The 27,444-nt window shown below is 29.2% G+C and overlaps 7 protein-coding genes across 9 annotated transcripts in view; 4 read left to right on the plus strand and 3 right to left on the minus strand.

The window, feature by feature from the left end:
• The window catches only part of LOC119607600 (octopamine receptor beta-1R), a 196,686-nt gene that overhangs the window by 124,962 nt on the left and 44,280 nt on the right, over nucleotides 1-27,444 (minus strand). The gene's annotated exons all lie outside the window — the stretch shown is intronic.
• LOC119607602 (T-complex protein 1 subunit alpha) lies at nucleotides 3,776-6,706 on the plus strand. Its single transcript, XM_037961585.1, has 7 exons — nucleotides 3,776-4,023; nucleotides 4,397-4,550; nucleotides 4,606-4,693; nucleotides 4,764-4,997; nucleotides 5,059-5,627; nucleotides 5,692-5,872; nucleotides 5,941-6,706. Exons 1-7 carry the CDS (start codon nucleotides 3,951-3,953, stop codon nucleotides 6,307-6,309), a joined length of 1,668 nt encoding a protein of 555 aa, XP_037817513.1. The 5' UTR covers nucleotides 3,776-3,950; the 3' UTR covers nucleotides 6,310-6,706.
• LOC119607606 (paramyosin) lies at nucleotides 8,027-9,154 on the plus strand. Its single transcript, XM_037961590.1, has 2 exons — nucleotides 8,027-8,491; nucleotides 8,547-9,154. The coding sequence occupies exons 1-2, from the start codon at nucleotides 8,300-8,302 to the stop codon at nucleotides 9,036-9,038; spliced, it is 684 nt and encodes a 227-aa protein (XP_037817518.1). The 5' UTR covers nucleotides 8,027-8,299; the 3' UTR covers nucleotides 9,039-9,154.
• Nucleotides 9,148-10,821, minus strand: LOC119607607 (probable prefoldin subunit 5). The gene is made up of 3 exons (XM_037961591.1): nucleotides 10,563-10,821; nucleotides 10,278-10,487; nucleotides 9,148-9,476 (listed from the first exon to the last, which is right to left on the minus strand). Exons 1-3 carry the CDS (start codon nucleotides 10,656-10,658, stop codon nucleotides 9,297-9,299), a joined length of 486 nt encoding a protein of 161 aa, XP_037817519.1. The 5' UTR covers nucleotides 10,659-10,821; the 3' UTR covers nucleotides 9,148-9,296.
• On the plus strand, nucleotides 11,856-12,973 carry LOC119607605 (ATP synthase mitochondrial F1 complex assembly factor 1). Its single transcript, XM_037961589.1, has 3 exons — nucleotides 11,856-12,212; nucleotides 12,268-12,592; nucleotides 12,659-12,973. The coding sequence occupies exons 1-3, from the start codon at nucleotides 11,974-11,976 to the stop codon at nucleotides 12,920-12,922; spliced, it is 828 nt and encodes a 275-aa protein (XP_037817517.1). The 5' UTR covers nucleotides 11,856-11,973; the 3' UTR covers nucleotides 12,923-12,973.
• On the plus strand, nucleotides 16,826-24,637 carry LOC119607603 (synaptic vesicle glycoprotein 2B). Its single transcript, XM_037961586.1, has 8 exons — nucleotides 16,826-17,418; nucleotides 22,719-22,881; nucleotides 22,943-23,371; nucleotides 23,429-23,536; nucleotides 23,716-23,848; nucleotides 23,918-24,201; nucleotides 24,264-24,391; nucleotides 24,464-24,637. Exons 1-8 carry the CDS (start codon nucleotides 17,106-17,108, stop codon nucleotides 24,496-24,498), a joined length of 1,593 nt encoding a protein of 530 aa, XP_037817514.1. The 5' UTR covers nucleotides 16,826-17,105; the 3' UTR covers nucleotides 24,499-24,637.
• LOC119607608 (neuropeptide F) overlaps nucleotides 26,924-27,444 on the minus strand; it is a 44,886-nt gene continuing 44,365 nt past the window's right edge. For both annotated transcript variants that reach the window (XM_037961593.1, XM_037961592.1), the window contains 2 exons: nucleotides 27,173-27,236; nucleotides 26,924-27,108 (listed from right to left, as the gene is read on the minus strand). In XM_037961593.1, coding sequence (XP_037817521.1) covers nucleotides 27,067-27,108; nucleotides 27,173-27,236 — 106 coding nt within the window. In that variant the 3' untranslated portion in view covers nucleotides 26,924-27,066. The remainder of the gene's footprint in view (nucleotides 27,109-27,172; nucleotides 27,237-27,444) is intronic.

Genomic DNA, 27,444 nt, shown 5'->3' on the forward strand with positions numbered 1-27,444 from the left:
GATATCTTTGGTTAAGAATTGTTTTTGAATTTGTTATCCTATAACACCGTTCAACAGCATTAGTTGGACATAAACGAGACCATATATACATGATACTAGTGGTTTTACAAAGTAAAACTGTGTTTTCAGTATTTCATTTTCTGATCTTTTCTCTTTTTTAAAGTACTTGAAATTTTAAGGATATAAAAATGTATTAAAAAAAGTATTTCTATCAAATAGTTTTCGTCAATATGGGTATCAAATAGGGTGATCAATTATACTTTTGCTGCTTAAAATACAAATAAAATATGTGAAATAATTAGGAAAATACAAAAAAATTTAACAAAAGCTCCATTTTAAAAATATACTCTAGTCCCTAAACTCACATTCTTCAAATTTTGTTGGACAGTATTATTATTTACTTCAAAATTTGACGTAAGTGTCCCCTATGTATTCAAATAGCAAATAAAAGTATTCGAAACCGTTTTATTCGATATTCGAAATCAACATTTAGAAAAAACCGACAGTAGTAAAACAGAAAAAATCCGTTTTTACTTTTCAGGACAAAATAGTGTAAATAATGTCTTTTAAAAATTCATCCTTTATATCCTTGAAAATTTTCAATATATTTTTCTCCAAAAAATATATATTGAAACCATTCTTTACCACGTACTTAAATATTGTTCCTATAGCATTATTACTTAAGTCGCTAAAAATATATATTATTACTTTAATATTAAAAAAAGAATTTTTTGATAAATAAGGAAATCTGTTTTAGTAAAATACTGAACATTACTTTTTGGACTTGAACAAAACCAAATACTCGTGAAAGCAGAGATTGTTGATGATATAAACATTTAATTAAATATTTTTATCCTTATATCAATATGGGCATCAAATTAAAGAGGAGGATCTCTGGAAATTAAAAATATATTGTTTTCATTTTGAAAGTTGAAAGATTATAAATTATGTCCTTTAAATATATTATTCCTTCAAATTTCTAATAATTTTCCAATACATATTTTATATTGTTTTTATTTATGTTTATCAGGACGAAAAAAATAATATTAATATATAAAAACAAGTAAGAAAGTATAGTCGGGCGTGACCGACCATATGATACCCTACACCAGTTATGAATATTAAATGTGATTTATTTTTTTATTAAGAAAGCATTTATATTCAATATTACCTTGTTCCGATACATTTAAGCAATTTATGGATGAAAAACTAATTTTCTGAAAGAGGCTTTATATGGGGGGGCTAGGGGCAAATATGGACCAAACCCGATAAAGTTTTGTGAATGTATTTATATTTATATAATATTTATTTAATATTTATTTGTGCTGAATTTCATCGCGATATTTGTGTTTATAAGTCAATTTTGGGCATTGAAGTCATTTTCTGAAGGAGACTTTGTATGGGAACTAGGGTCAAATGGGGCCCGATCTCTATGAAATTTGGCAAGGTCATCAAGACATGGATAAAACTTAGTTGTGCCGCTTTTGATCAATATACATCAATATATATTTAACATAATTATAAGCTCAGAAGCCCTTTTCGGGGGGTTCTGTTGTATGGTGGCTAGGTGAAATAATGGACCGATTTTAACCATTTTCAATTTCGTACTTGGGCCAAAAAAAGGCGTGTGTGCCAAATTTCATCCAATTATCTTAAAAATTGCGTCCTGTAACTTGCGCACAAGGTTTACATGGACAACCAGCCAGCCGGACAGGCGGACGGACGGAGATGGCTTAATCGACTCAGAAAGTGATTCTGAGTCGATCGGTATACTTTAAGGTGGGTATAGGACCAATATTTTTGTGCGTTACAAACATCAGCACAAACGCATAATACCCTCCCCACTATTGTGGTGTAGGGTATAAATACTATCAATTTTATAATTTCATCCTTTATATGGAAGGCTAACATTTTAAAATGATATTGCTATTTTCAGAGACGTCCTACTTAATGTGACGGCCATAAACACAAAAATATAAATATTTGAATAAATTTAAAAAAAAATATATCCTTGATAGTCCTTCAAAAAGGAAAAATGATCAGAAAACTAATTATATAGTTTTTCTGTATACGATCTCTACTTTCAGTCGTATTTGGTTTTGTTCCAGTCCAAAAAGTAATGTCCAATATTTTACTCATAGTTATGTCCTTATTTATCAAGAAAATATTTTTTGCATATTAGAGTAATTATTATTTTTTTTACGGCTTAAATAATAAAGCTATAGAAACAAATTTTAACCTATATTTATTATTATGAAGGATAACATTTTTAAAGGATATTAATTAAAATTTTTCTTCCTGAAAAATAAAAACAAAAAATATATTTGATTTCCGGAGATTGTCCTCTTTCATTTGATACCCATACGGACTAAAACTATTTAGTAAATATATTTTATTAAATTTGTATATCCTTAAAACTTTGAAGTACTTTTCACTTTAAATGACCTCTATTCCAATAAAAAATGTGAAATTGTATCACGGTGTAACAATACAATTTTTTTTTTAAATTTCCAAACTAGAAACGTAACCATTAATTTAAAACCAAGAATAATAAAATCGGAGGAAATATGCGATATTAAACTTCATTCTTCAAAAATACATGTAAATAAATTTTGGACTACGATAAAACGCAACAAATTTGAGAATTTTGGAGAATTTAATGCAAAGAACGTATATTCGAAATTGCATTTTTTGTTCAAAATTTTTAAAAATTATCCATATTGATATAAACATCAGGAAGTTTTTCGGAATAGGTCTTTTAATTAATTTCCTAGAACAAATCATTTTTGTTAAATGTTATCTTTGCCATGTCCGTCTGTGCGACTGTTGAAATTCATCAAAATCCGTCCATAAATAACGGAGATATGAGCAAAAATCAGAGAGAACCTCTGAAAATTTCATCATGATTACGATAGCTGTTGTATTAATATATGCATGGCTGTTTTAACTGTATTCCGGGGGCCTATTTGAAATCAAATTCCGAAATTTTTCTTTTTAAAAATCAAACATTTCCTATCAATGGAAAATATTTGTATCGGACGGAATTAAGAGTTTTTCATGAACAAATTTTGGGGAAAATTATAGGGAATTCAATTTAAAAATGGGGATTTTTTGGGGACAACAAGCAAAAGATTGGGGACATGAGTCAAAATTTTTCTGGCAACACTGCATATACATATTGTTTTTATACCAACAAAACCAAAACGAATTTTGTTGGTTCGTGACTCCACTGCTATAACGTGGTGTTTCGGTGCGTGGATAGGTGTTGCCGGATTTTCGTCATAATAATAATGGTTTATTTACTGATATGTTTGAAATAAAAGCGAAAAAACTGGATTTTCCAAATCGTTAGCGAAACGACAGCGTTGAAAAATGCTGCTCGCGCTGGCTTCTTCATTTTTTCCAACCGAAAAAATATTTTGTTTTGTGATAAAAAAATGTTTCAAAAAAAAAAAGTTTTTATATACTATATTAAAAATATGATCCGTATGTTGTGAGTTTCGAAAGCAAGTGTGGTGTGTTTCCGAAGTGCGGTGAAAAAAATTTTATTCACCACAGATTCCATATAATTGAAAGAAATTATTTTTGTATTGTAAAATTCAGTAAATTTATCCATCCAGAATTTGATTCGTTCTTATCGCTAAATTCGTTTGAACTATTATTTCTTAATTTATGTATCAGCAAAAAACAATCAACATTATAGTTAATAGACATAGATGCCATTTTAAATTGAAAATTTTTTGCCGGCGTCGTCTTTGAAATTTATAAGACGGCTAGTATTAGTTGTTTTAAGACGAACCGGCGCAGGTCTCTGTCAACACATTTTATTCCAGAAGAGTATTAACAATTGTGAGTCAGGCGGTTTGGTCTTTTGCAGCTGAAGAAAATTTTCAATTAACTCGATTTTTAATAAGTTTCCACTAAAAAACACTTAAATAAATTAAGCAATCATGTCTACAATGGCAAGTCCTTTATCCATAGCCGGTACCCGTCAGTCGGGTCAACCCGTGCGTACACAAAATGGTGAGTTTTTCAACAGAAAAAGAACAGATGCTTGTGGGTTTGTGAATGAAATATGAAAACTTAAATGAAAAGGTGCAGCCGGCATGGCTTAAAAATTTTACTTTTCTAAAGAAACACATGTGTAAAAATATGTCAAATAAAGCTATATAATTTCAATTAGATAAAATTTGTTTTATGCAGTAAGATTTTAATTTAACAAAATACTGCAAACATTTCTTTAACTGCCAATTTATTTGAGGTTATGTTGCAAATTCTTTGTTAGCTTCCTAGGTGGGAGTCCGTCTGTCATTATGCTTGTTTATAGAGTGACGTCATTATGGAATAAATATGTATGTTCAACATAATTTTTTCATTTGTTATTTCTTTTGTTTAGTTATGGCTGCCAGTTCCATTGCCAACATTGTTAAGAGCTCTTTGGGTCCAGTCGGTTTGGACAAAATGTTGGTAGATGATATTGGTGATGTTACCGTAACCAATGATGGTGCCACCATCTTGAGATTATTGGAAGTTGAACACCCCGCTGCTAAGTAATTAAAGAAATTGAATGAAATTTATTACTGTTATTAATAAAACTTATTTTAGGGTCTTGGTTGAGCTGGCTCAATTACAGGATGATGAAGTTGGTGATGGTACCACTTCTGTTGTCATTTTGGCTGCGGAATTACTTAAGGTATAATCGTTGATAATTGTTTAAGAAAACTAGTTTTCACTTATACCATTTTTTTTTATTTTAAATTTAGAATGCTGATGAGTTGGTTAAACAAAAGATTCATCCCACCTCTATCATTTCTGGCTACCGTTTGGCTTGCAAGGAAGCTTGCAAATACATTTCTGAACATTTGACAGCTCCCGTAGATGAATTGGGTCGTGATTCTTTGATAAATATTGCCAAAACTTCCATGAGCTCCAAAATTATTGGTGCTGATGCTGATTTCTTCTCAGCCATGGTTGTCGATGCTGCTCAAGCTGTCAAGGTACAGTAATTAACTTTTGTTATTAAAAAAGTATTGTTGCTAACTTAATATCCTATTACAGATCACTGACCCCAAGGGTAATGCCGCTTATTCCATTAAAGCCGTCAATGTTTTGAAGGCTCATGGCAAATCTGCCCGTGAATCTCTTTTGATCCCCGGCTATGCCTTGAACTGCACCATTGCTTCCCAACAAATGCCCAAAAAGATTGTTAATGCTAAAATCGCCTGTTTGGACTTCTCCTTACAAAAGACCAAAATGAAAATGGGTGTTCAAGTTTTGATCAACGATCCCGATAAGTTGGAAGGCATCCGTGCTCGAGAATTGGATATTACCAAGGAACGCATCAATAAGATTTTGGCTACCGGTGTCAATGTTGTCTTGTGCTCCGGCGGTGTAGATGATTTGTGCATGAAGTACTTCGTTGAAGCTGGCGCAATGGCTGTTAGACGTGTTAAGAAAGCTGATTTGAAGATTATTGCTAAGGCTACTGGTGCTGCTTTCCTTACCTCCCTTACCAACATGGAAGGTGATGAGAGTTTCGATGCCTCCATGGTTGGTGAAGCTGCTGAAGTTGCCCAGGAGCGTATATGTGATGATGAATTGATTCTTATCAAGGGTACTAAAGCCAGGTAGATTATTTATGCAATTGTTAAAAATGTAAGTAATTTATTAATTATTATTTATAAATTTTAGAGCTGCTGCCTCTATCATCTTGCGTGGTCCCAACGATTTCTACTGTGATGAAATGGAAAGATCTATTCATGATTCCTTGTGCGTTGTTAAGCGTGTTTTGGAAAGCAAGAAAGTTGTAGCTGGCGGTGGCTGCGTTGAAGCTGCTTTGTCCATTTACTTAGAAAACTTTGCTACTTCTTTGGTGAGTTCGATAAATTCTCACAAATATTCAAAATAATTCTAACATATACTTCACTTAAACTTTTACAGAGCTCCCGCGAACAATTGGCCATTGCTGAATTTGCCAAATCTCTTTTGGTTATTCCCAAGACGTTGGCTGTTAATGCCGCTAAAGATGCTACCGATTTGGTTGCTAAATTGCGTGCCTACCACAATTCCAGCCAAACTAAAGCCGAACATGCCGCATTGAAGTGGACCGGTTTGGATTTGATCGAAGGTGTTGTGCGCGACAATAAGAAAGCTGGTGTTTTGGAACCCGCCATGTCTAAGATTAAGTCCTTAAAATTCGCCACAGAAGCCGCCATTACCATTTTGCGTATTGACGATATGATCAAATTGAATCCTGAAGAGAAACAAGGCAAAACTTACGGTGATGCTTGTGCTGCAGGCGAACTTTAAACTTCATTATTTAACACACTTTCTTATTAAGTTTAGTTAAACATCATCTTCGTTTAATTGTCTTATTATTTTCTTTTTCTCTTTTAAGCATTTAAATCATTAAACAAACAAAAAATACACCTTAAAATTAACAATTTAATTGTTTAAAAAAACAAATCCCATTTTTTTATTTCATTAAAAAAACGTTATTTTTTCCTAATTTCGTTTTCCCCTTTTTAATTTAATTATAAAATTCTACAAATTGTATTAACACACACATATTTCTTAAAATAATAAAAAAAAAAACAACAACAAAATACTGATATCCTCCAACCTGGTGTTTAAAGGCAACAAGTTGAAGCAGATATGGTTTTTTTAGATAAACAACTCAAAATAAAACCCGCTTTTTTAAAACATACAAAAAATTTTGGGGTTTTATTGGGCTAAATAATTGATTTCTATTCCAAATATCCTCAAATTTCTTGGCATATATGTATTATGTAAAACAGTTCAGCAGTTTGATTGTATTGCATAGAAGATTGATTTTAATTACACAGGCAGACAAAATTTTAATTTGAGATATGGTGTCTTGAAGTTTGGAAAAACACAATTTTGAGGCCAAATTCGAATTCAACGCTGCTCAATCCTTTACAAAGGCTTGAGCAACACAAGTCGGCTTGTGTTATTACTATTTTACAAAAAATGGACGTGGTATGTTCGGAAATGCATCACTGTAGTGCATCTAATGATTAGTTTGCGATGCTGAGGCAACAAACAAACTGATGTTCATAAATGAAAATAAAGTTCATGAAACAAATTTAAATACGCCTATTTGAGATATCGTGTCCTGAAGTTTGAAAAACACAATTCTGAGGCCAGATTCGTGTTCAGCGCTGCTCAATCCTTTACAAAAGCATACTTTGGTCTCTGGGCTAAAAATTTGTCGGCCAGTGTTACTTACTATTATTTATCATTGGCGAAGAAATTTTAACTATTTTTATACGTTCAAGATCTGAATATTCTGTATGTTTCTGCTTAAATTTGATACAAATGATAATAAGCTTTTATGTATTAAGGTCTGGTTTTATAGTTCTCTCTAAGAGAAGATGTAGATTTTTGAAATCTACATACTCATCTCTATATTGTGTAAATTTTTCATCGGATCAGAACTTTTGAAAATATCGAAATTTTTTTTGGTATTTAAAACGGGACAAAAATAAAAAATATGGCAATATTATTTAAACTTAAGCAAATATTTTAGAAATAATCGAGATCATTTCTGTACCATTATTATTTTAATACGACTTAAATTATAAATTTTATAATGATATTATGAAAATGTAAATGATTTGAAAATATAAAAAATGTGTAAGTTCAAAAATATTCTGAAAAGACCTTAAAATAAAATTAAAAGTTTTTTGAACTTCGAATTTTCTAAATTTGTAAAAAACATCTCAAAATTCAGTTCATTTTGACCTAACTAAAAAACTAACATATTTTATAAAATCTTTTAATTACTGTAAAAAATTAAATCATACAAAATGAACAATTAATAAACGCAACATTTGTATTTGTTATTAATTCCACTTCTGTGTAGTTAAAAAAAAATCGAAACAATTTTGAATTTTGTTTAATTGCACTTTCTTTCTTTGTTTCTTCATTAACAATACACTTTCCTCCAAAAAACTAAGCAAAACAAAATTCCGAAAAGATTTATGTTTATAAATTGTTTTTCAAGTAAAATTTATAGCCCCACCCACCCTTCACCCAAAACCAAAAATATTGTGATGAAAATACAAAGAAAAACGAATGAAATGAATTTTCAAAAAAAAATATACACATAAAAAATGCGCCTAAAAATAGAACATGCAACCGAAACTACGTGAAGAAAGTCAAAAGAGAAAAATCTTCATTCAATACACACGATATTAGAAAAAAAGAAAATCTAAAGAAATTTTATAAAAAAAAGCACATTTCAGTTAGAAGAAAAACTATTAAAACACCATTAAAAATGGCAGAAAATAACGCTCAATCTGTAGGAGACATTAACAATAATGAGCCACAGGAAATTGTGGAAAATCCTCAAGAAAATCTTAATAATAATAATGAATTATTGGATATGGTATTCACATTGGAAAGTGAAAAACAACAATTGGTAGAAGAATCGCGTAAACGTATAGGAGCTTTGCGTAAAGATTTGGAGGTTAGTTTTTCTCAAAAAATATAAAAAAAATCCAAAATTTATTCAATCATTCCAGGAATCTCTAAGTGAAAATGAAAAACTTAAGAAAAAAGTTAATCAATTGGAGCAATCGTTAAAGCAATCCGTTATGCTGGGTGGTGTAGATGCACCAAAAACCAAGCAAGATCAAGAGGAATTATTGCTAAAAGCCAAAACTCTGCTCTTCGAAAAAACTAAAGTCAATAAACAGCAAGAACAACAAATTGCCACTTTAAAGGATCAAGTAGAAGCCATGAAAGATGTGGTGCAGGTAACCAAAGATATGTTAAATTTAAAAACAGCTGAATGTGAACATATGCAAACCCGATTGGATAAATCTCATTTGTGGATAAAAGCTGAAAAAGATAAATGTCTTATCACCGAAAAGAAATTGGCCATATCAAAGAGTGTTTACGATAAACTTAAATCTGAACACGAAATTCAAACAAAAATTCATAGAGAATTTAAAGAAATCTACGAGCAAAAGATTAAACTTTTAAATGCCACAATAGAAAAACTTAAAGAATAAAGAACTTATTTAACTAAATCAAATTATAAGTTAAAATTAGTAATGTTGTGCTTAATTGTTGTTAGTAGAAAATGAAACAAATAAATTTATAAATAATAAACTCTTTTTGTTTTGTAGGCTTTTTCTTAAGTGTTTTTTTATTTTGTTTTAAGTTTGCGACTAAAACTCTTTTAAAAGTGTATTGAACATGTTGTTTGTTGGTTTTATGAATGAAAATTTAGAGTCCAGTGTTTCTGTTGTTGTTGTGTATTTTTAAATTTAAGCTGTTTGTTGTTGCTGTTGCATTTGTTTAACGGCAGCCATTTGTTTCATTTCAATCACTCCTATCACAGCATTCAAAAAGCGACTCTTTTGAATTTGAATCTTTTCGATTTTTTCAATTTGTTCTTGGACATACTCAACGCGACGTTTGAAATAATCTTTAGAGCCTTCAAGATTCTATAGAAAGGAAAATAGAGATTTTATTAAATTAATATTTAAAAGTTAAAAAATTAATTTAGATTAGTAAGCATTTGAAGTGTTTGAGCAGTAATCTAACTAATGTTTTGTTTTTAAATAACGTGAGAGCAGTTTGTGCCAAATTTTGTTTACAATAACAAGTTTTTGTTACAATAACAAAGTACAAGTAAAATTTACGCTCATACTACTCGATCGTTATTTAAAAACAACACCTAAACTTTTTGTTGGAATTAATCAGAAAATAACAACTTGTATTAAAATTCGTAATATGCCAATCATTATCATAGAATAACTAACAAATCCTAGAATAACTACAAAACTATTCATTCGGGGAAGGGGATCCTGCTTCATTGGTTATTGTGAATAGAGAGATGAAAATTCAACGGGAAAAATAAATTTGTGTTGTTTACACTTCAGGTTGCGATCCGAATATATTTGTTTATATTTTGCAATTGTCGTATCTTTATTCTAGCGAGAAATTTAACAAACTACCGAAGATTTTAATACAGATGAACATAATCTTAAAATTAATCAAACAAAATCCTTTTCGAAATTGAGTGACTATGCTTAACAAAAAAATCAAAATTCGAATATATATAAAACTCTTCAAAAATTTGATCAGAAACCTTCCGGCTCCAAAAATATCAATACAATTTGCAGTTTTCTTAATAACTCGAAAAAATCCAACTAGAATTTTGGCAATAAACCAAAGCAATTTAAGTGAAACTCTTCAAATTAAGTAAATTTAAATAAAACCTACACAAAATATTAATTATTTACCTTCTCAACATAGTAGCCAGTACCAACATCAATAACAAAGTTGTCCAAATCCTTAATGCGGCCGGGTACATACATACTGCTGGTCAAGGGTACAAGAATTTGACGATTATTCCAATCGGGTTGAAATGATTCTAAAGCTTCCTTGGAACTAGCATATTTAGCTTTACAATTGTACAAAGTTTGTAAAGACTCTTGGATTCCACTGATTTCCTAAAAGATTTATGACATTTTTAATTCATATTTTTTAGTCATTCAATGGAATAAATGTTTCGCCACAACACTCACCTGTTCAAATTCTTGTCTAATTTGTACCAATTGTTCCAAACTTAAGTTGGCTAAATTGATTTGTTCGGGTTTATTTGTTCCTTCACTGGATGACATGGTTTATTTGTTAATTAATACTCAAGTTTTAAGGAAATTTGCAAAACTTGTAACAAATGTTTAATTTTTTGCTCCAAAAAATCACTTTTTAATATTGGAGATCTCGTGTGTCACCATCAGATACCAATGTTGAACAGATTTTTTGGCGGCGGTGAAAAATTCTATAATGTAAGCGCTGGTTTTATAGCTTCTTTTTGCGGGTCAAAGATGGCATGTAAATTGGTAGATTAAAAAATTAAGAATAATACAGATTTTTCCATCATCGGATACAAATTTAAAATTATAAAGATTTTAAGTGTAAAATTTTTAACAATTTAACAAAATTACTAAGAAATGTTTTCGTCAGCGTTGGTATTTAAATTTCAACGACGGCTAAGTTTTTCGGCCTTCAAACAATACAAAGTGCGACGACAATTTTATGACATATCATTATTGCCAAATATACGAAAATCTTAGTTTTCTCTAGGGCGGACACCATTTATAATTTGTTTATAACTAATTTGACCTCCGGTAGGTTAGTGGTTAGTGTTCTAGTCTGGTAGACCGGAGGTGGTGTGGGTTCGATTCCCACCTGAGGCACTGGTTAAGGAGCGCACAACAGGCCCGATAGTTCTAGGTGTATTTCTTCGGATTTGATTTATATACATCCTCCTTTCAAACTAACTATAACTAATTTGAAATTTATGTTTTATATCTTAACTGAACATTTTCAATATGTACAATATATTTATGACTAATTTAAGAAAAAATTACATATAATTTAATAGGTAATACTAAGTTCATAAGAAAAATCGTATTCGTGGGCCTTTAAGAATTATGCTATTTAAAACTAGTAAAATCGGTCCATGAGTAAGATATAATAAAAAATCCGAAAAAATTTTTGTAATTTTGCAAATTTTTACTCGTTCGGTGCGAGAGTAAAATCAATGACACTTTAAAAAAAAAGAACATGATCCGTCAATATCACATGCTACACGTTCAATACATATGACAATACAGCAAATATATTGAACGTGTGACACTGCCCTAAAACAAAAAAATTACTTGAGAACATACCGATGACAAATTTTAATTTTAAAAATAAAAATGTTTAATTTTAATTTAAACAATTTTTTCTAAAACTCAAATTTTTACTTCTACTGTTCGTCTAATGTAATCTCGGCCATATTTTGTCACAATAAACATTAAACAGCTGATCCCGTTTGAGTGTCCCAATCAGATTTGCATGTGTTGTGTAATTTGACGTTTACATAGAACAAATTATTAAAACCCTCTTTTGGGAAAAACCTCCGGCTGTTTATTTTTCTGTGAGGGAATGGCTTGTACTCGAATTCCATTAAGATTGTTGGGCTTGAATAAAACTATTGTCAGAACTATAACAATGTCAGCTCAAAGACGTGCGGAAGAAGCTTTGGATAAGATCAAGGAGAAAAATCCCTACTTTGATAAGTATGCTGACAAAATAGCCAAGTTACAACAAACCTCTCCCGAGGAATTTCTCGAAAGAGTAGATAAGGTAGCCAACCCCATTAAAGAAGGCAAATCACAATCCAGGTAGGCGGTGTTTAATTAAAAAAATACACTTTTATTAAACGATTAAAATTTACAGATCTTACTCCGAATTGTTGAATCCCAAGGCTCCCAAAGCACAAGTTGAGGCTGAAATTCCCCACAAAAAACTAAGTGATATCATGAAAATTGATTTGGTTCAAGATAAAACCGCCGAAGAAATCTCCAAAATATGGTTTGAATATCACAAAACAAAAGATGTTTTGGCTGCTACTTTGACTGTTCAACAATTTAATAGTTTAATGGAAAGAGCCAAAAAGCATCCTATCTTTTTGTTGCCTTTGCCAAGAAGTGAAGGTTTTGAGTTTATAATGTTGCAATTTGCCAGTAACACTGTTCATTTCACACCTTTATTGGCCTATCAGGTATATGAGTGAAACTATTTCGGAGGTGTAGTTACCTATATAATTATCTTGTATTTTTTGTTCTAGGTCCATGCCGAAAATGCTCCTGAATGTTTGACAATAGTACATTACACTGAAATGCAAGATAAGGGTATTATTTTAATGCGCGGCGAATATGACTCCAAGGTATTGACTGCCCAAGAGGCTCAATGTCTGGCCAATGAATTGCAAATGTTTTATTGCAAAAATGATGAGGGTAAACAAAAACTTTTGGATACCTTCACCAATAGACCAGATGAATTTAAACACATGGATTTAATTAAGGAGGTGGAAAATATACAACTGATTTAAGTTGTTTTTTGTTGATAATGAATAATAAAAGATAGTAAAAATGAAAAGCAACAATTGTAATTATTAGTTACCAAATATCAAAACAAGATTCTTGAATAACAATTAGATTCTTGGATGTTAAAAAACTCGTAAATAGTTCTTAGGAACCAGTTTTAAGAATTTTTTGCAATTTGATTCAGGAGAAATTTTCCCAGTAGTTCCTAAATTACTTTTGAATTTTATTTATAATGTAAATCTAGTGGGATTGCTCAAATTCATTGAATTTCGATGAACGAATAAAGAGGAAGTAATTCCATTCAGATCATTTTGATCCAAAACATGCAAGTGTCAAAGCACTATCGAAATTGTAAAAGCTGTGATACACGGTTGTCAGATCTTACAACGTTGACAGTAAAATGTGCAGAAAATGGCTAACAATCGTGTGAACTTACAATTTTTCTTTTGCAACGTTTTCAGAAAAAGCATTACTGACAATGTTGCAAGACAAAATTTGTAAGTTGACCCTGTCGTTAGACATTTTCCGCACATTTTACTGCCAACGTTGTAAGATCTAACCGTTTATACATAGCTTAAGTAATAATTTTAACTGTAATTTTAATTCTTAAATTAAAATAATTTAAATTAAAACGTAATTAGTATTCACATTCATTCAAATTGTTCCTAATTTCAATTGATTTTCTAATGTTTTTCACAGTGGGAACTTTTTTAATTGTAAAAAAGAAGCAAAAATAAACAAAGCTGTTTATTTGTTTTGTAAGATTTAACTTTATTGTAATATGAATATTTATTTTTATATTTTTTATAATACATTACTTGTTGTTGATTTAAAACGTAAACAAATGAAACTTTCCGTTTTCTTAAATTTAAACAGGCAAGCAACAGTTAAAATTGTAATAATTGCAGCAAAATATAACACTTGGCAACAAAATAAGAATAAAAAAAAACTGAAGACTTCCTACTCATCAATATCACCTTATAATAAATTACTAATGTATTTTCAATCACCATGATTAAATTACAATGGGGGAAATATCACTATTTCTAAATTGGAGCATTATTAAGGAAAGTCTTCAAATCGATTGTTTTTGTGTGAAATACGAGAGATTACAGAGTTTTACTATTATCTCAATTAGAGTAAATTTCTAATATAAAACCCGGTATATGAGTGATCACAGATTTTCTGTCTTTTCTATAAAAATCTATTTTTGTGGGAAATAGGTATAAGTAATAAAAAATGTTCGCTATTCACTCAATTGAAGCATAATTTAAAGATTTACAGTCGATCTTATATAAAAATCAATTTTTGGCAGGAAATATTAGTGATTACATACATATTTTTGCTATGTATATTCTAAATTGGAGTATTATTTAAGGATCTACGGCCGAGTTTTAGTTTTTTATTTGTAAATAAATGGATTTTTATGGGAAAAGTGATCAGAGATATTCTCTATTTTCTATTTTCTCAATTGGTGCGTTATTTATGAATCTACAGCCAAATTGAAGTTTTTCATACAAAAATATATTTTTGGTGGGAAGTACGAGTGACTAAAGATTTTCCCTGGAGCGTTATGTAGGTAAGGTTCTACGGTAGCTTTACGGTTTTTCATATAAAAGTAGATTTATGGTGGAAAATATGAGTGATCACAGATTTCTACTACGTTCTTAGTTGGACCCTTATTTATGGAGCTACAGCAGATTTTAAGTTTCTCATCGGATCAGCGGGTGTAGTTTTCTCCTAGACCAATATGAATAAAATTGTAAATATAGCTCATAATATTGCAGTTCTTTAAAAAATAACCTAAATTTTTGAAAAGTATTTTTTTATTGTAATACAGTGTTAGTGTTACCAAGTTAGTTAATGAATAAATTTATGAAAATAACAACTGTTTTTTATGATTTCAAATAACAAAAACATCCGTTATTATATTGACATTTGAAAATGTGGGTTAAAAGAGGAGTTATCATGACAACAAAGTGACAATTAACTGAGTTATATATAGATTTGTGAATGAACATTTGAACAGAGATGAAGCGAAATTTAGCAAAAGTATATTTTGAATCTTTGATTTTATATAAAATACACTATCATTCGCTAATTCCGGTTAAAACTTCTAATCATAGTCTAGTCATAGTCTAGTCATAGTCTAGTCATAGTCTAGTCATAGTCTAGTCATAGTCTAGTCATAGTCTAGTCATAGTCTAGTCATAGTCTAGTCATAGTCTAGTCATAGTCTAGTCATAGTCTAGTCATAGTCTAGTCATAGTCTAGTCATAGTCTAGTCATAGTCTAGTCATAGTCTAGTCATAGTTTAGTCATAGTCTAGTCATAGTCTAGTCATAGTCTAGTCATAGTCTAGTCATAGTCTAGTCATAGTCTAGTCATAGTCTAGTCATAGTCTAGTCATAGTCTAGTCATAGTCTAGTCATAGTCTAGTCATAGTCTAGTCATAGTCTAGTCATAGTCTAGTCATAGTCTAGTCATAGTCTAGTCATAGTCTAGTCATAGTCTAGTCATAGTCTAGTCATAGTCTAGTCATAGTCTAGTCATAGTCTAGTCATAGTCTAGTCATAGTCTAGTCATAGTCTAGTCATAGTCTAGTCATAGTCTAGTCATAGTCTAGTCATAGTCTAGTCATAGTCTAGTCATAGTCTAGTCATAGTCTAGTCATAGTCTAGTCATAGTCTAGTCATAGTCTAGTCATAGTCTAGTCATAGTCTAGTCATAGTCTAGTCATAGTCTAGTCATAGTCTAGTCATAGTCTAGTCATAGTCTAGTCATAGTCTAGTCATAGTCTAGTCATAGTCTAGTCATAGTCTAGTCATAGTCTAGTCATAGTCTAGTCATAGTCTAGTCATAGTCTAGTCATAGTCTAGTCATAGTCTAGTCATAGTCATAGTCTAGTCATAGTCTAGTCATAGTCTAGTCATAGTCATAGTCTAGTCATAGTCTAGTCATAGTCTAGTCATAGTCTAGTCATAGTCTAGTCATAGTCTAGTCATAGTCTAGTCATAGTCTAGTCATAGTCTAGTCATAGTCTAGTCATAGTCTAGTCATAGTCTAGTCATAGTCTAGTCATAGTCTAGTCATAGTCTAGTCATAGTCTAGTCATAGTCTAGTCATAGTCTAGTCATAGTCTAGTCATAGTCTAGTCATAGTCTAGTCTAGTCATAGTCTAGTCATAGTCTAGTCATAGTCTTGTCAGTGACAACTTACATATGAAAGGAAGTTTATGTACTCGTCATAAGGACCTAGAAAATGTATATTTTATAGGATATACGAATAATATTTCGAAGTGTTACACATGAAATGATAGTCATGTTATTTAATAACTCTCAACTGTAAAGAAATATAACTTTATAATCTGGTAATTACAGGGCAACTGAAAACAAGTAAATAATTGTTATTTATAATAAAACCTAAAACTAATATTATAAATAATATTCAACAAAATTTACTATAACCGTCATAATTGAACTACGCACTTAAATGAGTAACTACTCTGCTACAATTTTACTTCGATCAACATCCAACAACATCTTCCTCAATAAATAATTTTCAATTTGTGCTCAATTCTATATTTACTTTGTTATCTGTAAACAGACAACCACTTTTTTTTAAACAATTAGTATATCTACCAATTCAACACCCCCGATAAACAAAATAAAATATTATAAAATATTTATTTAATATTTTTTATTTTGTTATTGAAATGACAGTTGCAAGTTGATGATTAAAAGAAAATATTTTCATTTCAAATTTATCTTTATTATAACTTTGACTATATGTTTAGTAGTTGGTTGATAAAAATTGGTAATTCACAGAGCGTGCTGCTACAACCAGCGAAACAAACACTTGAAAACTTTGCAAATGGAAATAATAAATGATAATCGTAAACGATTAAAGACTTTTGTCGTTGACGTTACTGATCAAAACAACGGTTGTTGTAGGTAGATAGATTCTTACTAGTAGATGCTTTCATTTAACTTGAAAATCAAACGCTTGATCAGTTTGAAATGTATCGCAAGTTGGCAAAGTTCGTTTAGAAAAGAAACGTTAATAAAATACGAATTAAATCATAAAAATAAAAATTTGTGGCAAATGTTAAGAAATTAGTAAATATTAACCTAGATCAGTTATTTTGAAAAAAAATTTGTGTGACAAAAAAATTTTAAAAAAGAAAAAATGTCTTCTATTAATAAAGATATTAATACCAATGAATCTCAAGTGCAAAAATCGGTAGTGAACGCACCGCGTCTTTCCACACAAAGTAATGGAAATGGTTGTTTAGAAACGGAAAAAAAGTTTCTTTATGAAGATGTCTTAGATCTTATTGGTTTTGGTAAAACTCAATGGATTGTGCTTTTAACCTGTGGTCTTCTTTTAATGATGGTTATTAATGAGACAATGGGCATGAGTATTATTACCATTGCTTCACAATGTGATTTTGATTCGTCTTCCATGGATAAGGCAATCATGAGTGCTGCTGCTTTTATAGGTGAGTAAGGTGAAAGGAAAATATTTAATAATGATCATGAATAGAGTCCTAAACTTGTTTTTCGATTTTCGTTTACGGGGTTTATCCCAGTAAGTACCGTGCAGTAGGTCTAGTAGAGTGGTTCACAAGAAGATATTTCCGATTTTGATGGAAATGATATATATGATTTCTATGTAAAAATAGAAATCAAGAAAAAATATAAAAATTAAAAATACTCCTAGGTCCATTATTACAACTTGCCAATAACTAAAGGTTTATATTATGCGTTTGTACTGATGTATGTGTGATGTTTGCAACATCCAAAAATATAGGTTAAAGTGTACCCATCGGCTCAGAATCACTTTCTGAGTCGATTTAGCTACATGTCCATATGTCTGTGTGTCCATGTGAAGCTTTTGCGCATACCACAGGTCGCAATTTTCAAGATAATTTAATGTAATTTGGCACATACTCTTTTTTTTGACCCAAATTCCAAATTTTCGACTCAGAAAGTGATTCTTAGACGATTGGTGTACTCTAAGGTGGGTGTAGGAGCAGCACAAACGCCGGAATTAAGGAAAAAAATCAAATTAAATGCTTTATTATTTTTAACATTATCTTATTAGGTATAAATTTTACTCTATCACGAACCCATTGATTCGATTTCTAGCACTAAACTTTTGATCTAGGGTGTAATGTTTTTAATTATTTGAAATTAGCGCAGTAGCAAAATCAAACTATAGAACAGTAATACATATTAAAATTGTATTAGAAACGCAATTAGAAGTAATTAAAAAATATATAGCAGGCTTTTGTGAAATAAACAAGATTTTCTTCATTTTTATAAATACATTAGACCGACTTACAAAAAGTATTGTTTAAGTTACCCTTCTCAAAATTTACATTCAAATGTCATAGTACTATTTATTTTATAAAATATTTTTGTTTTAGTGTCGACCTTTTTACAAGAAAAGGAGTATTTTGCAAGAAAAGAAGTGTTTTGTTTGACTCGAAATATTTTGAAAATTATCATGAAGCAAAATAAATTTTGGGGAAAATAAGAAATATGTATATAGAATGAGTCCGTCTATTATTTATACATGCATTTTCTGATAGTTTTTGTTTAATAAACATAAAAAATCCCCAAACTAAATTTAATTTAAACTAAAGCAAAATTAAAAAAAGTACCAAACTCAAATTAGTTAATTATACTTATTTTTTCTCATATCTTAAAAAATATTGAAATGAAAACTTACATGATTGACAAATACATTGAGAGCAACAGATAAAAATCCCCAACTTTTTGTAACACATAATTTGGTAAATTAAATTTCGAGGTAAATAAAAAATTGCAATAACATTAAACAAATGGTACTTTTTAAAAATATTCTATCATTACATGTTTAGACTGTGTTCTCCCTGACATTGAACTTTGCTGATAATTAAATGAACATGTTTTAATATGTTTAATTAGAATATTGATCTAATAATTATTTAACACTAAAGACAAGGATACCCAGTACATATAATGATAATTACAGAAAATCTGTTTTATCAAGTGTTACTTGCTACTTGCATTAAAACAAATAATATATTTAATAAATTATTTATTTTAACAAATAACAAAATACGTAAATCCGTCAAAAAAAATCATTGAACTGCGAAATAAAATATAAAACATAAATTATAAAGTAACAAAAACCAGAATATTATTTAAAATTAATTAGTATAGGTATTAATGCAAATTAATAAATTTTATTCACACAAAATATCTGAGAGTAAGATTTTGTAATTTTAAAATAAAGATACGTTCTCAATGCTAAAGTACTTACGTATATGAATAGAAGTAGTGAGAGCTACTGATAAACATACCCAATTTAAACAATTAATTGTTTTATTATATATTTTTTTAATTATTTTCCAAGTCAATAAATAACAATAGCATTGAAGAAAATATATACTTTCAAAAACTATTTTTAACTATATAAAATAACTTTAAATATGTTTAGGGCCAATCTTTAGGTGAAAGATTAGCGATTAAATTAAAATTAATCCTCGAAAGATGTTTTTGAGTACTCAATTAGTTAATTTTGTTTGCAAGTTTAAGCGCCCAATAGAGGTGGTTTAATCTTAAGCACGAAATGCAAAAGTGTAAACAGCTGAGCAAAAAAATTAATACAATTTTTATAAATATAAACATTAAAATGTTCTATTTTTTTATTAGTATAAATTATAGACACTTCAAAATACATTTTTTTGTTTTTAATTTAAGTTTTCATTAATTTTCATATTAAATTTACAATTGTCTTCTTCTTTTTATAAAATATGCATTGTTTTGATAACAAACAGTGAAGTTTTCTGTTGTTTTGTATGGCAACACTGCGAAGTTTAATCTTGTACTCAAAAACATCAAAGAGGATTAACGTAAGATTTAATTTATTTTTAGATTAACTAATCTGATTATTAATTGGCATTTGATTATCATCTCAAAAACCCGCTCTTAGAATATGATCTTATTGACATTGAACTTTACTGATATATAATAAAGTTCTAATTTTTAACACATTAGAAAGAAGTCATAAAAGTATTTTAATTTTCTTTAACGTTTTTACCACATAATTAAGAACATTTAGACTGACAAAAATAATCACTTTATTGGTTGTTAAACTTTACTTATTTGTTTATTATTTCTGGCTTTTTTATTTATCTTGTCACGAGAGCAATTTTATAATCAAAACAAATATTTGAATTATTAAAATAGTTTATTTAATATTAAAGTGTCGTAAAAGGTGGTAACGTTTATGGGAGCTTAGGTTTATAATATTTTTAAATATTTACGGCTGTATTTATAAAAACTTTTTTTTGGTTTATTAAACAATTTTAGGCAAAATTCAGGAAAATCGTATTTATAAACGTGAAATAGCTTAAAACACCTTCAATAAACCATTGACAATTAGAAGAATTTTATTGTAGGCTCGACCCTTCTTTAAGCCAACAATAAGTTGATTTTTAACAATTTTTTTCTCAGATAAAGATTTTTCCGGTAATTTTAGGTTGATTGCGAAAACTAATTATGGTTTCTTTTAAAATAAAAAATTTAAAAATTCTAATTTTAACGTTTACAAATTTGTAAATAAAATCCCAGAAAATTTTTAAACGATTATATTTTGAGGAAAAAACTCAAATCTAGGCATTATTGGATTAATGCATGAATATTTGACAATATTCCAATTGTCCAGCACTATTTTTAGGCAATTTGGAAATGCGCGTCTGTCAACCAAATGATGGACAAAATCATTTGATTTGGCTTTTTCAAAGTTTGTTGGTTAAATATAATGCCATAAAGTAATTAACCATGTAAATTATATTGATTAGTGTTATACTAATGCAAAATATATTCGCCGGCATTAAAATTAGTCAAATATCAAAGAAATTTATCAATATTTGCAAAAATTTATCACAAATTACAAGGAAAATAAGTAAAAATAAGAAAATGTGTCATAGTGATGTATATTTTGTCGCAAAATATCCGTTATTCGGATACTTTTAATAATAATTAGAAATTATATGTTATATTTATACATCTGAACTAAATAGACATTTATTAAAGCCATATATATATTTATTTTTCTTAAAAGTTTGTTTTTATTGTCAAAAATCTATTATAAACAAAAATATGAAATAAAGAAAACCGAATCAACGAATATTTTATCCTAATTGTACGCAACACTAACACATAAAATGACAGCCATATTGTACAGTGCTGCCAACTTAAACATAAATCAGCACAATAGTTAATATACATTTATTATTTGTTTATGAATATCACAATTTTATTAATGGTTTTTAAGGCTAAAGTGTGCTTTAACTATTGAGTGCATTAAAAGCAAAATAAGATTTTTTTATAAATACAAGCGTTATTGTTTTTATCCAAAGCTTTTTTGTTTTAGTTATTTGCTTAAACATAACAAGAATTAAGTGATAATAATCTTCAATTATTATTACGTCAATTTATTTAACATGCGGTAAAAACTCGTACCCATAAGGAAATCTCAATACTTAAACCAGCTTAGGCTATTGTTTAGTGTTTAGACTAGTCTGTAATCTAGTCTATAGACTAAACTATATACTGGTCTATAGTCTAGTCTATAGTCTAGTCTATAGTCTAGTCTATAGTCTAGTCTATAGTCTAGTCTATAGTCTAGTCTATAGTCTAGTCTATAGTCTAGTCTATAGTCTAGTCTATAGTCTAGTCTATAGTCTAGTCTATAGTCTAGTCTATAGTCTAGTGTATAGTCTAGTCTATAGTCTAGTCTATAGTCTAGTCTGTAGTCTAGTCTGTAGTCTATAGTCTAGTCTATAGTCTAGTCTATAGTCTAGTCTATAGTCTAGTCTATAGTCTAGTCTATAGTCTAGTCTATAGTCTAGTCTATAGTCTAGTCTATAGTCTAGTCTATAGTCTAGTCTATAGTCTAGTCTATAGTCTAGTCTATAGTCTAGTCTATAGTCTAGTCTATAGTCTAGTCTATAGTCTAGTCTATAGTCTAGTCTATAGTCTAGTCTATAGTCTAGTCTATAGTCTAGTCTATAGTCTAGTCTATAGTCTAGTCTATAGTCTAGTCTATAGTCTAGTCTGTAGTCTAGTCTATAGTCTAGTCTATAGTCTAGTCTATAGTCTAGTCTATAGTCTAGTCTATAGTCTAGTCTATAGTAGTCTAGTCATAGTCTAGTCATAGCCTAGTCATAGTCTATAGTCTACTCATAGTCTATTCTATAGTCTAGTCATATTCTATTCTATAGTCTAGTGATAGTCTATTCTATAGTCTATAGACTAGTCTATAGTCTAGTTTATAGTCTAATCTATAGTCAATATAATTTTACATTTTTTAAGGCAGTCTAATATGAATTACTTGTGGGTTTTCAAGGGTTTAGATTGAAAATTGTAATAAACAAGAATTTTATTAATAATTAAATTCAAATCTCTTATAAAATACTGATCTTTGGTTCAAAGAATTAATAGACCTATTCAAGCTTGTAAATTTTTAAGTTTAACTAAAACAACAACACACAACTTATAAAACTATTAACTAAAATAATAATAGTAATTACATGGAAGCAAACATATCTTTGTTAAGTACCTACTACTCGTATGCTTATCTAACTATTTTCATTCATAATACCAGATAGTAATTAAAACGGCACGTGTATGTTGGCTTGGAGCACTCGAAGTACATTGACTTAAGTTTTTAATTGCGCTCATTAAGAATTGTAAACAATTTAATTTATAAAAGATACATATTTTAATTTTCGCATTCTCACAGGTATTTTATGCTCTTCATACTTTTGGGGTTATCTCTGTGATACGTATGGCCGGAAACCGATTTTAATGTACACTACTTTAATGGGCAATCTGGTGTCATTCATATCGATATTTATAGCAAACTTCTGGTTGTATGTCTTTCTAAGATTTGTGGTGGGAATATTGTAAGTATATTAAAAGGTATCTAGTACATTTGTATAATCTAATCACATTCTTTAATTGCAGTATTGCTGGTGCCTCCTCCACGACCTATGCCTTCTTAGGAGAATTCTTTATAGCACGCCATAGACCAGTTGTTATTAATTATGCCAGCATGTTTGTGAGTTTGTCCATGACCTATGTTCCCGCGGTGGCCTGGCTTGTTTTGTCTATGAATTGGTCTTTTGAAATAACAGATTCCTTCGTTTTTCGCCCTTGGCGTTTGTTGACCATTTTTTACTTGTTACCGGGTTTTATAGCGGTTCTAATATTATCTACTTTACCCGACAGTCCCAAGATTTTAATGTCTATGGGTAAATATGATGAATCTTATGAGGCGGTCAATTGGATTGCTAAAAGAAATACTGGCAAATGTTTGCAAGATTTTAAGGTTTTCAAATTGTTGGATGAAACAGCAACGGAAGGCGATAAGATATTGCTTACCTCGAAATCACCGTAAATTGAAGTGAAATTAAACTTTTATGAGGATTTACTAATAGTGATTTTTTTTAGATCTCAAGTTTTGAAACAAATGTGGCGGGAAACGAAGCCTTTGTTTAAGAAGCCTCATGTTACGAATTTCCTTATATCGTGTACTATCATGTGCGGAGTATTTTTCTGGTAAGTTTATAAAAAAAATTAGGTAAGGGCACGACAACTGGCCCGGTGGAGGCCTAGATGTATTAAATCGGAATTGATATAACGTACATACTCCTTTCAAACTAACTAACTAAAAAAACTTAGCAAAAAACATTGCGTTCAATAATTTTCTGAATTACTATTTATAAATACTTTTTCAGCAATTCCGGTATGGGTCTATGGTATCCAGAAATACAAAATCGTTTAGGCAGCTATACAGATGAAAATAAAATGACTATATGTCAAGTAATTGATGCTTTTATCGATCAGCAAAATCAAAATGAAACAGAAAAGGTAGATTTTTAAAATAACCATATATTTACGAAATTAAGTACAAATCAGATTTCGCCCCCCTTTTTACAGATCTGTGACGATACTATCAATACTAAAAGTTATATAGATTCCATAACTTTTGGTGTAGCCTACATAGGAGCCTACGTTATATTGGGAATGATAATTAATCCTCTGGGACGTAAAGTAACCATAATGGGTCTCTTAACTATTTCGGCAATTTGTGGTATAGCATTACATTGGCTTTTGGAACCCATAGCCATTGTCGTGTGTTTTATATTGTTTTTGGTGTTACCCGGTTTATGTATATCGATATTAAGTGGAGCAGTGGTGGATTTGGTGCCCACACATTTAAGGTTGGTTAAATTGTTTGCAGTCAGTAAATAGTAGAAAGTATTGGTTATATTGATTTTTTTAGGGGCAAAGCTGTGTGTATTTGTCTAATGTTGGGTCGCTCGGGCAGTGTTATAGGCAGTAATATTATTGGCAGTTTATTGGAAAGCTACTGTAGTATAACATTTGGTGTTTTCTATGGTTTAATACTAGGTAAGTTTTGTTATATTGGAAACATTAAACTTTTGCTATATTGAAAATATTTTTTAAATCTTTAATTTTTAGTGTGTTCCTTGTTAACATTTATGCTGCCTATATAATAAGTAGGTAATGGAATTTTTATAAAAATCTCATTAGTTTACGATTTGTTTTAAATTTAAGCACATTTTTTGTATTTTTGTACTGAGTAGATATTTATAAATATGAAATTAATTCTCTTCATAAAACAAGAGAATAGTACAAAATTGTTTTTGTAGTTTATAAGATACAGATAAAGATATCGGATACAATTTAAGAAATAAATCGGGTTTATGTATCAGGCTTAGGTGGTAATGATTACATAAAGCAATTCATTACATACAATTAAAAGTAATTGTAATTGGTTAAGCTTCAATTATAATTACTTGAAATTTAATTGTAATTGAAAATGTTATCAATACCCCCATTTCAATGTGAACTTTGATCAGTTGAGTTTACTTAATTTTAATTTTAACTTTTTTTAATTAAGGAATTTCTTTTGGTATTTAAAGTTTGACGTTAGATTTTATTTGGCGTTATTGTTTACAGACTTTTTTAAATGTTTTAAAATATATACATATGTATATTTATTTAATTGCCAACAGATGTTTTTTTTTTAATAGAAATAAACAGTAACAGTACATCGTGAATTGGGTACGTTAGCAAAATACATATGTATATGATATTTACTAAGTTGCCAGATTTAGAAAAGATTATCCATTCATATGTATATCTCCAAATTATTGAAAATTGTTTTGCGTCTCTTGTACTCAGATAGGATTTGTAACAAATTGTCAAAAGCATCTGTCTAACAAACAAGAAGTTAGAGGATCTATCCCTAGTGGATATTAGTAGTTTTTTTTTTCACAAAAAATTGGCAAAACCTATTCCAAACAATGAAATGACTAATAAAGACAGAAAAGAAATGTTTAAATCCTGAAAGGTCGGGTACCATTATTTATAACCAGTAATTTTTTGAACCACGTCGATCAAAAATAAGTAGTTATTCACCTAGAAAGTAAGTACATATAATTTGCCTCAATATTACATACCTGCTTACCGGGTAAGTAAAAAAATTGGTTTTAAATTTCGATTGCGATTATTTTGCAAAATAAATCGTTAATCTCTGATTAATAATTGCTAACTATTACAAAGAATTCAAAAGTATTTGATATTACTGGAAAATAGTCCTAGAGAATTAAAAGTAATCAAAAAATAAACCGACTACTTTCAAGGATTATTTTCGATTAATTTTATGGAAATAATTGAAATGAATCAGAAGTAATCCTTGAAAGTAGTCGGATTATTTGCTGATTAATTTTTATTATTTTCGATTATTTTTTATTAGTTTAAAGCAATTCTTTCGGAATTATTTTTATAAACAAAACCATTACCGGTAGACAACTTTCTCATGAGCGTACATAAACTTTGTCATTCTCTACCGATGCCTGATTTATAATTCGACCGATCATCAAGTACATTTACTCATTTACTTGTAAATTCTGTAAATGAGTAAATGTACATGAGTAAAGGTATGCATAGTCTATCCGTGCTCTTCAAAGGTCTGTGTCCTTTAATATTTACTATCCTATAAAACTGTTCTATAAGACTAATTGACTAATTGAGTAAATAAATGCTTTTTTCTTATGACTTACGAGCTAAAACAAGCTACAAAATGCAATCCCGGAAGATTAATACTTTGGGTTCCAAAATAGATTATATGCCTAGAGTCTAGCTAGGGCATATAATCTTACAAGATAATTTCATCGGCTCTCGGTCGTCAAATGATTAATAATAGGACAAGACTACTTCAGATGCAATACGATGAGCTCGTTTTCAGCTCTTTCATGTAGAAAATTCTACTTATTTTTTTTCTTTAAAGAACAGCTTTCTTTAAAGAATACCGAAAATTAAACAAAAAATTCTTGTTCGAATTTTAGTATTGACTACAATTTCGTATCTTATTATAGCGCATATTTTCTAAACTGCTAAACTTTTATTTACCACAACTAAAGTACTTTTCTAATGCTGAAATTTGTAATATTTTTATAAAAATCTGTATTTTAAAGATTAAATAAGAAATACTAATATATTATTTTTTAACCATTTCCTACTTTGGCAAAGCTGTGTTCAATTTAAGTTTTTAAGTTAAATTTTTTTTATTAACTTCCTGTTAATAAAATTTAAATATAAGTTAGAAAAAACCCTTAAAGTGCGGTGAATAAAAATTAGTTTATACATTTTTTTATTATGTTGACTTACAACATTGTTATATATTTTTATTTAATTATTACAATTACAAAAAAATAAATAATCATAACATAAATAAAATTGTGTATTTTTTATTATATTTAACAATAATATTCATACATATTTATTAAGTATTTGTATACACATTACATTACAATAACTTGGTTGCTCCAAAAAAATTATGGTAAATAATTTACAAAAAATTAACTAAATGATAAAAAATACTAAAATATTTAGTTTATTTTTTTGTTATTTTTTTTTTTTTGTTTGTTCATATTTATCATTATATACATATAATAGAGATTGTAGTTTTCATTCAGGTTAAATAGCGATATGTTAGTGAAATTATTGGTGATTGGCTTTTGTTCTAGTTTAACTATTCCGGAAAAGTTATACCGAATTTAGAAGGGTTCTTCAGCAGCAGCTAATTCAGCGGGATGATTCTAGCAATAATATAGTTTTTATTATAAATTTGTTAAATATATTTGATAGAGAGTTAATATTTACCATTTCAGCTTCATTGTTTAAATGATTTCTCAATAATTGGATCAAGGAAGCACGTTTGCCGAATCTGTTTATAGAATTTGTTTTTTAGATAACATAGTAACATTTTTAATTATATTAAAAGTAATTGTAATTAATTATTTTTTTAATTACAATTACTTGTAATTGTAACTGAAGTCAATTATTTGTAATTATTACTTATTCAATTACTTTAATTACAATTGTTAATAATGTAATTTAAAAGTAATCCTAAAAGCAAAAATTTATTATATTTA

This window comes from Lucilia sericata, unplaced genomic scaffold, assembly GCF_015586225.1.
Source record: "Lucilia sericata isolate MDLA Ls3-8-SP2 unplaced genomic scaffold, ASM1558622v1 Contig000715F_arrow, whole genome shotgun sequence".
Classification (NCBI taxonomy): Eukaryota; Metazoa; Arthropoda; class Insecta; order Diptera; family Calliphoridae; genus Lucilia; species Lucilia sericata.

Coding starts and splice junctions, on each gene's coding strand:
- LOC119607602 (XM_037961585.1), top strand. CDS start 3,951: ATGTCTACAATGGCAAGTCCTTTATCCATAGCCGGTACCCGTCAGTCG. Junction 4,551..4,605: donor GTTGAACACCCCGCTGCTAA/GTAATTAAAGAA, acceptor AACTTATTTTAG/GGTCTTGGTTGAGCTGGCTC. Junction 5,873..5,940: donor AAAACTTTGCTACTTCTTTG/GTGAGTTCGATA, acceptor AAACTTTTACAG/AGCTCCCGCGAACAATTGGC.
- LOC119607606 (XM_037961590.1), top strand. CDS start 8,300: ATGGCAGAAAATAACGCTCAATCTGTAGGAGACATTAACAATAATGAG. Junction 8,492..8,546: donor CTTTGCGTAAAGATTTGGAG/GTTAGTTTTTCT, acceptor CAATCATTCCAG/GAATCTCTAAGTGAAAATGA.
- LOC119607607 (XM_037961591.1), bottom strand. CDS start 10,658: ATGTCATCCAGTGAAGGAACAAATAAACCCGAACAAATCAATTTAGCC. Junction 10,488..10,562: donor TTAGACAAGAATTTGAACAG/GTGAGTGTTGTG, acceptor TAAATCTTTTAG/GAAATCAGTGGAATCCAAGA. Junction 9,477..10,277: donor CTGGCTACTATGTTGAGAAG/GTAAATAATTAA, acceptor TCCTTTCTATAG/AATCTTGAAGGCTCTAAAGA.
- LOC119607605 (XM_037961589.1), top strand. CDS start 11,974: ATGGCTTGTACTCGAATTCCATTAAGATTGTTGGGCTTGAATAAAACT. Junction 12,213..12,267: donor GAAGGCAAATCACAATCCAG/GTAGGCGGTGTT, acceptor TAAAATTTACAG/ATCTTACTCCGAATTGTTGA. Junction 12,593..12,658: donor CACCTTTATTGGCCTATCAG/GTATATGAGTGA, acceptor TTTTTGTTCTAG/GTCCATGCCGAAAATGCTCC.
- LOC119607603 (XM_037961586.1), top strand. CDS start 17,106: ATGTCTTCTATTAATAAAGATATTAATACCAATGAATCTCAAGTGCAA. Junction 23,372..23,428: donor TTGCTTACCTCGAAATCACC/GTAAATTGAAGT, acceptor GATTTTTTTTAG/ATCTCAAGTTTTGAAACAAA. Junction 24,202..24,263: donor TTGGTGCCCACACATTTAAG/GTTGGTTAAATT, acceptor TGATTTTTTTAG/GGGCAAAGCTGTGTGTATTT.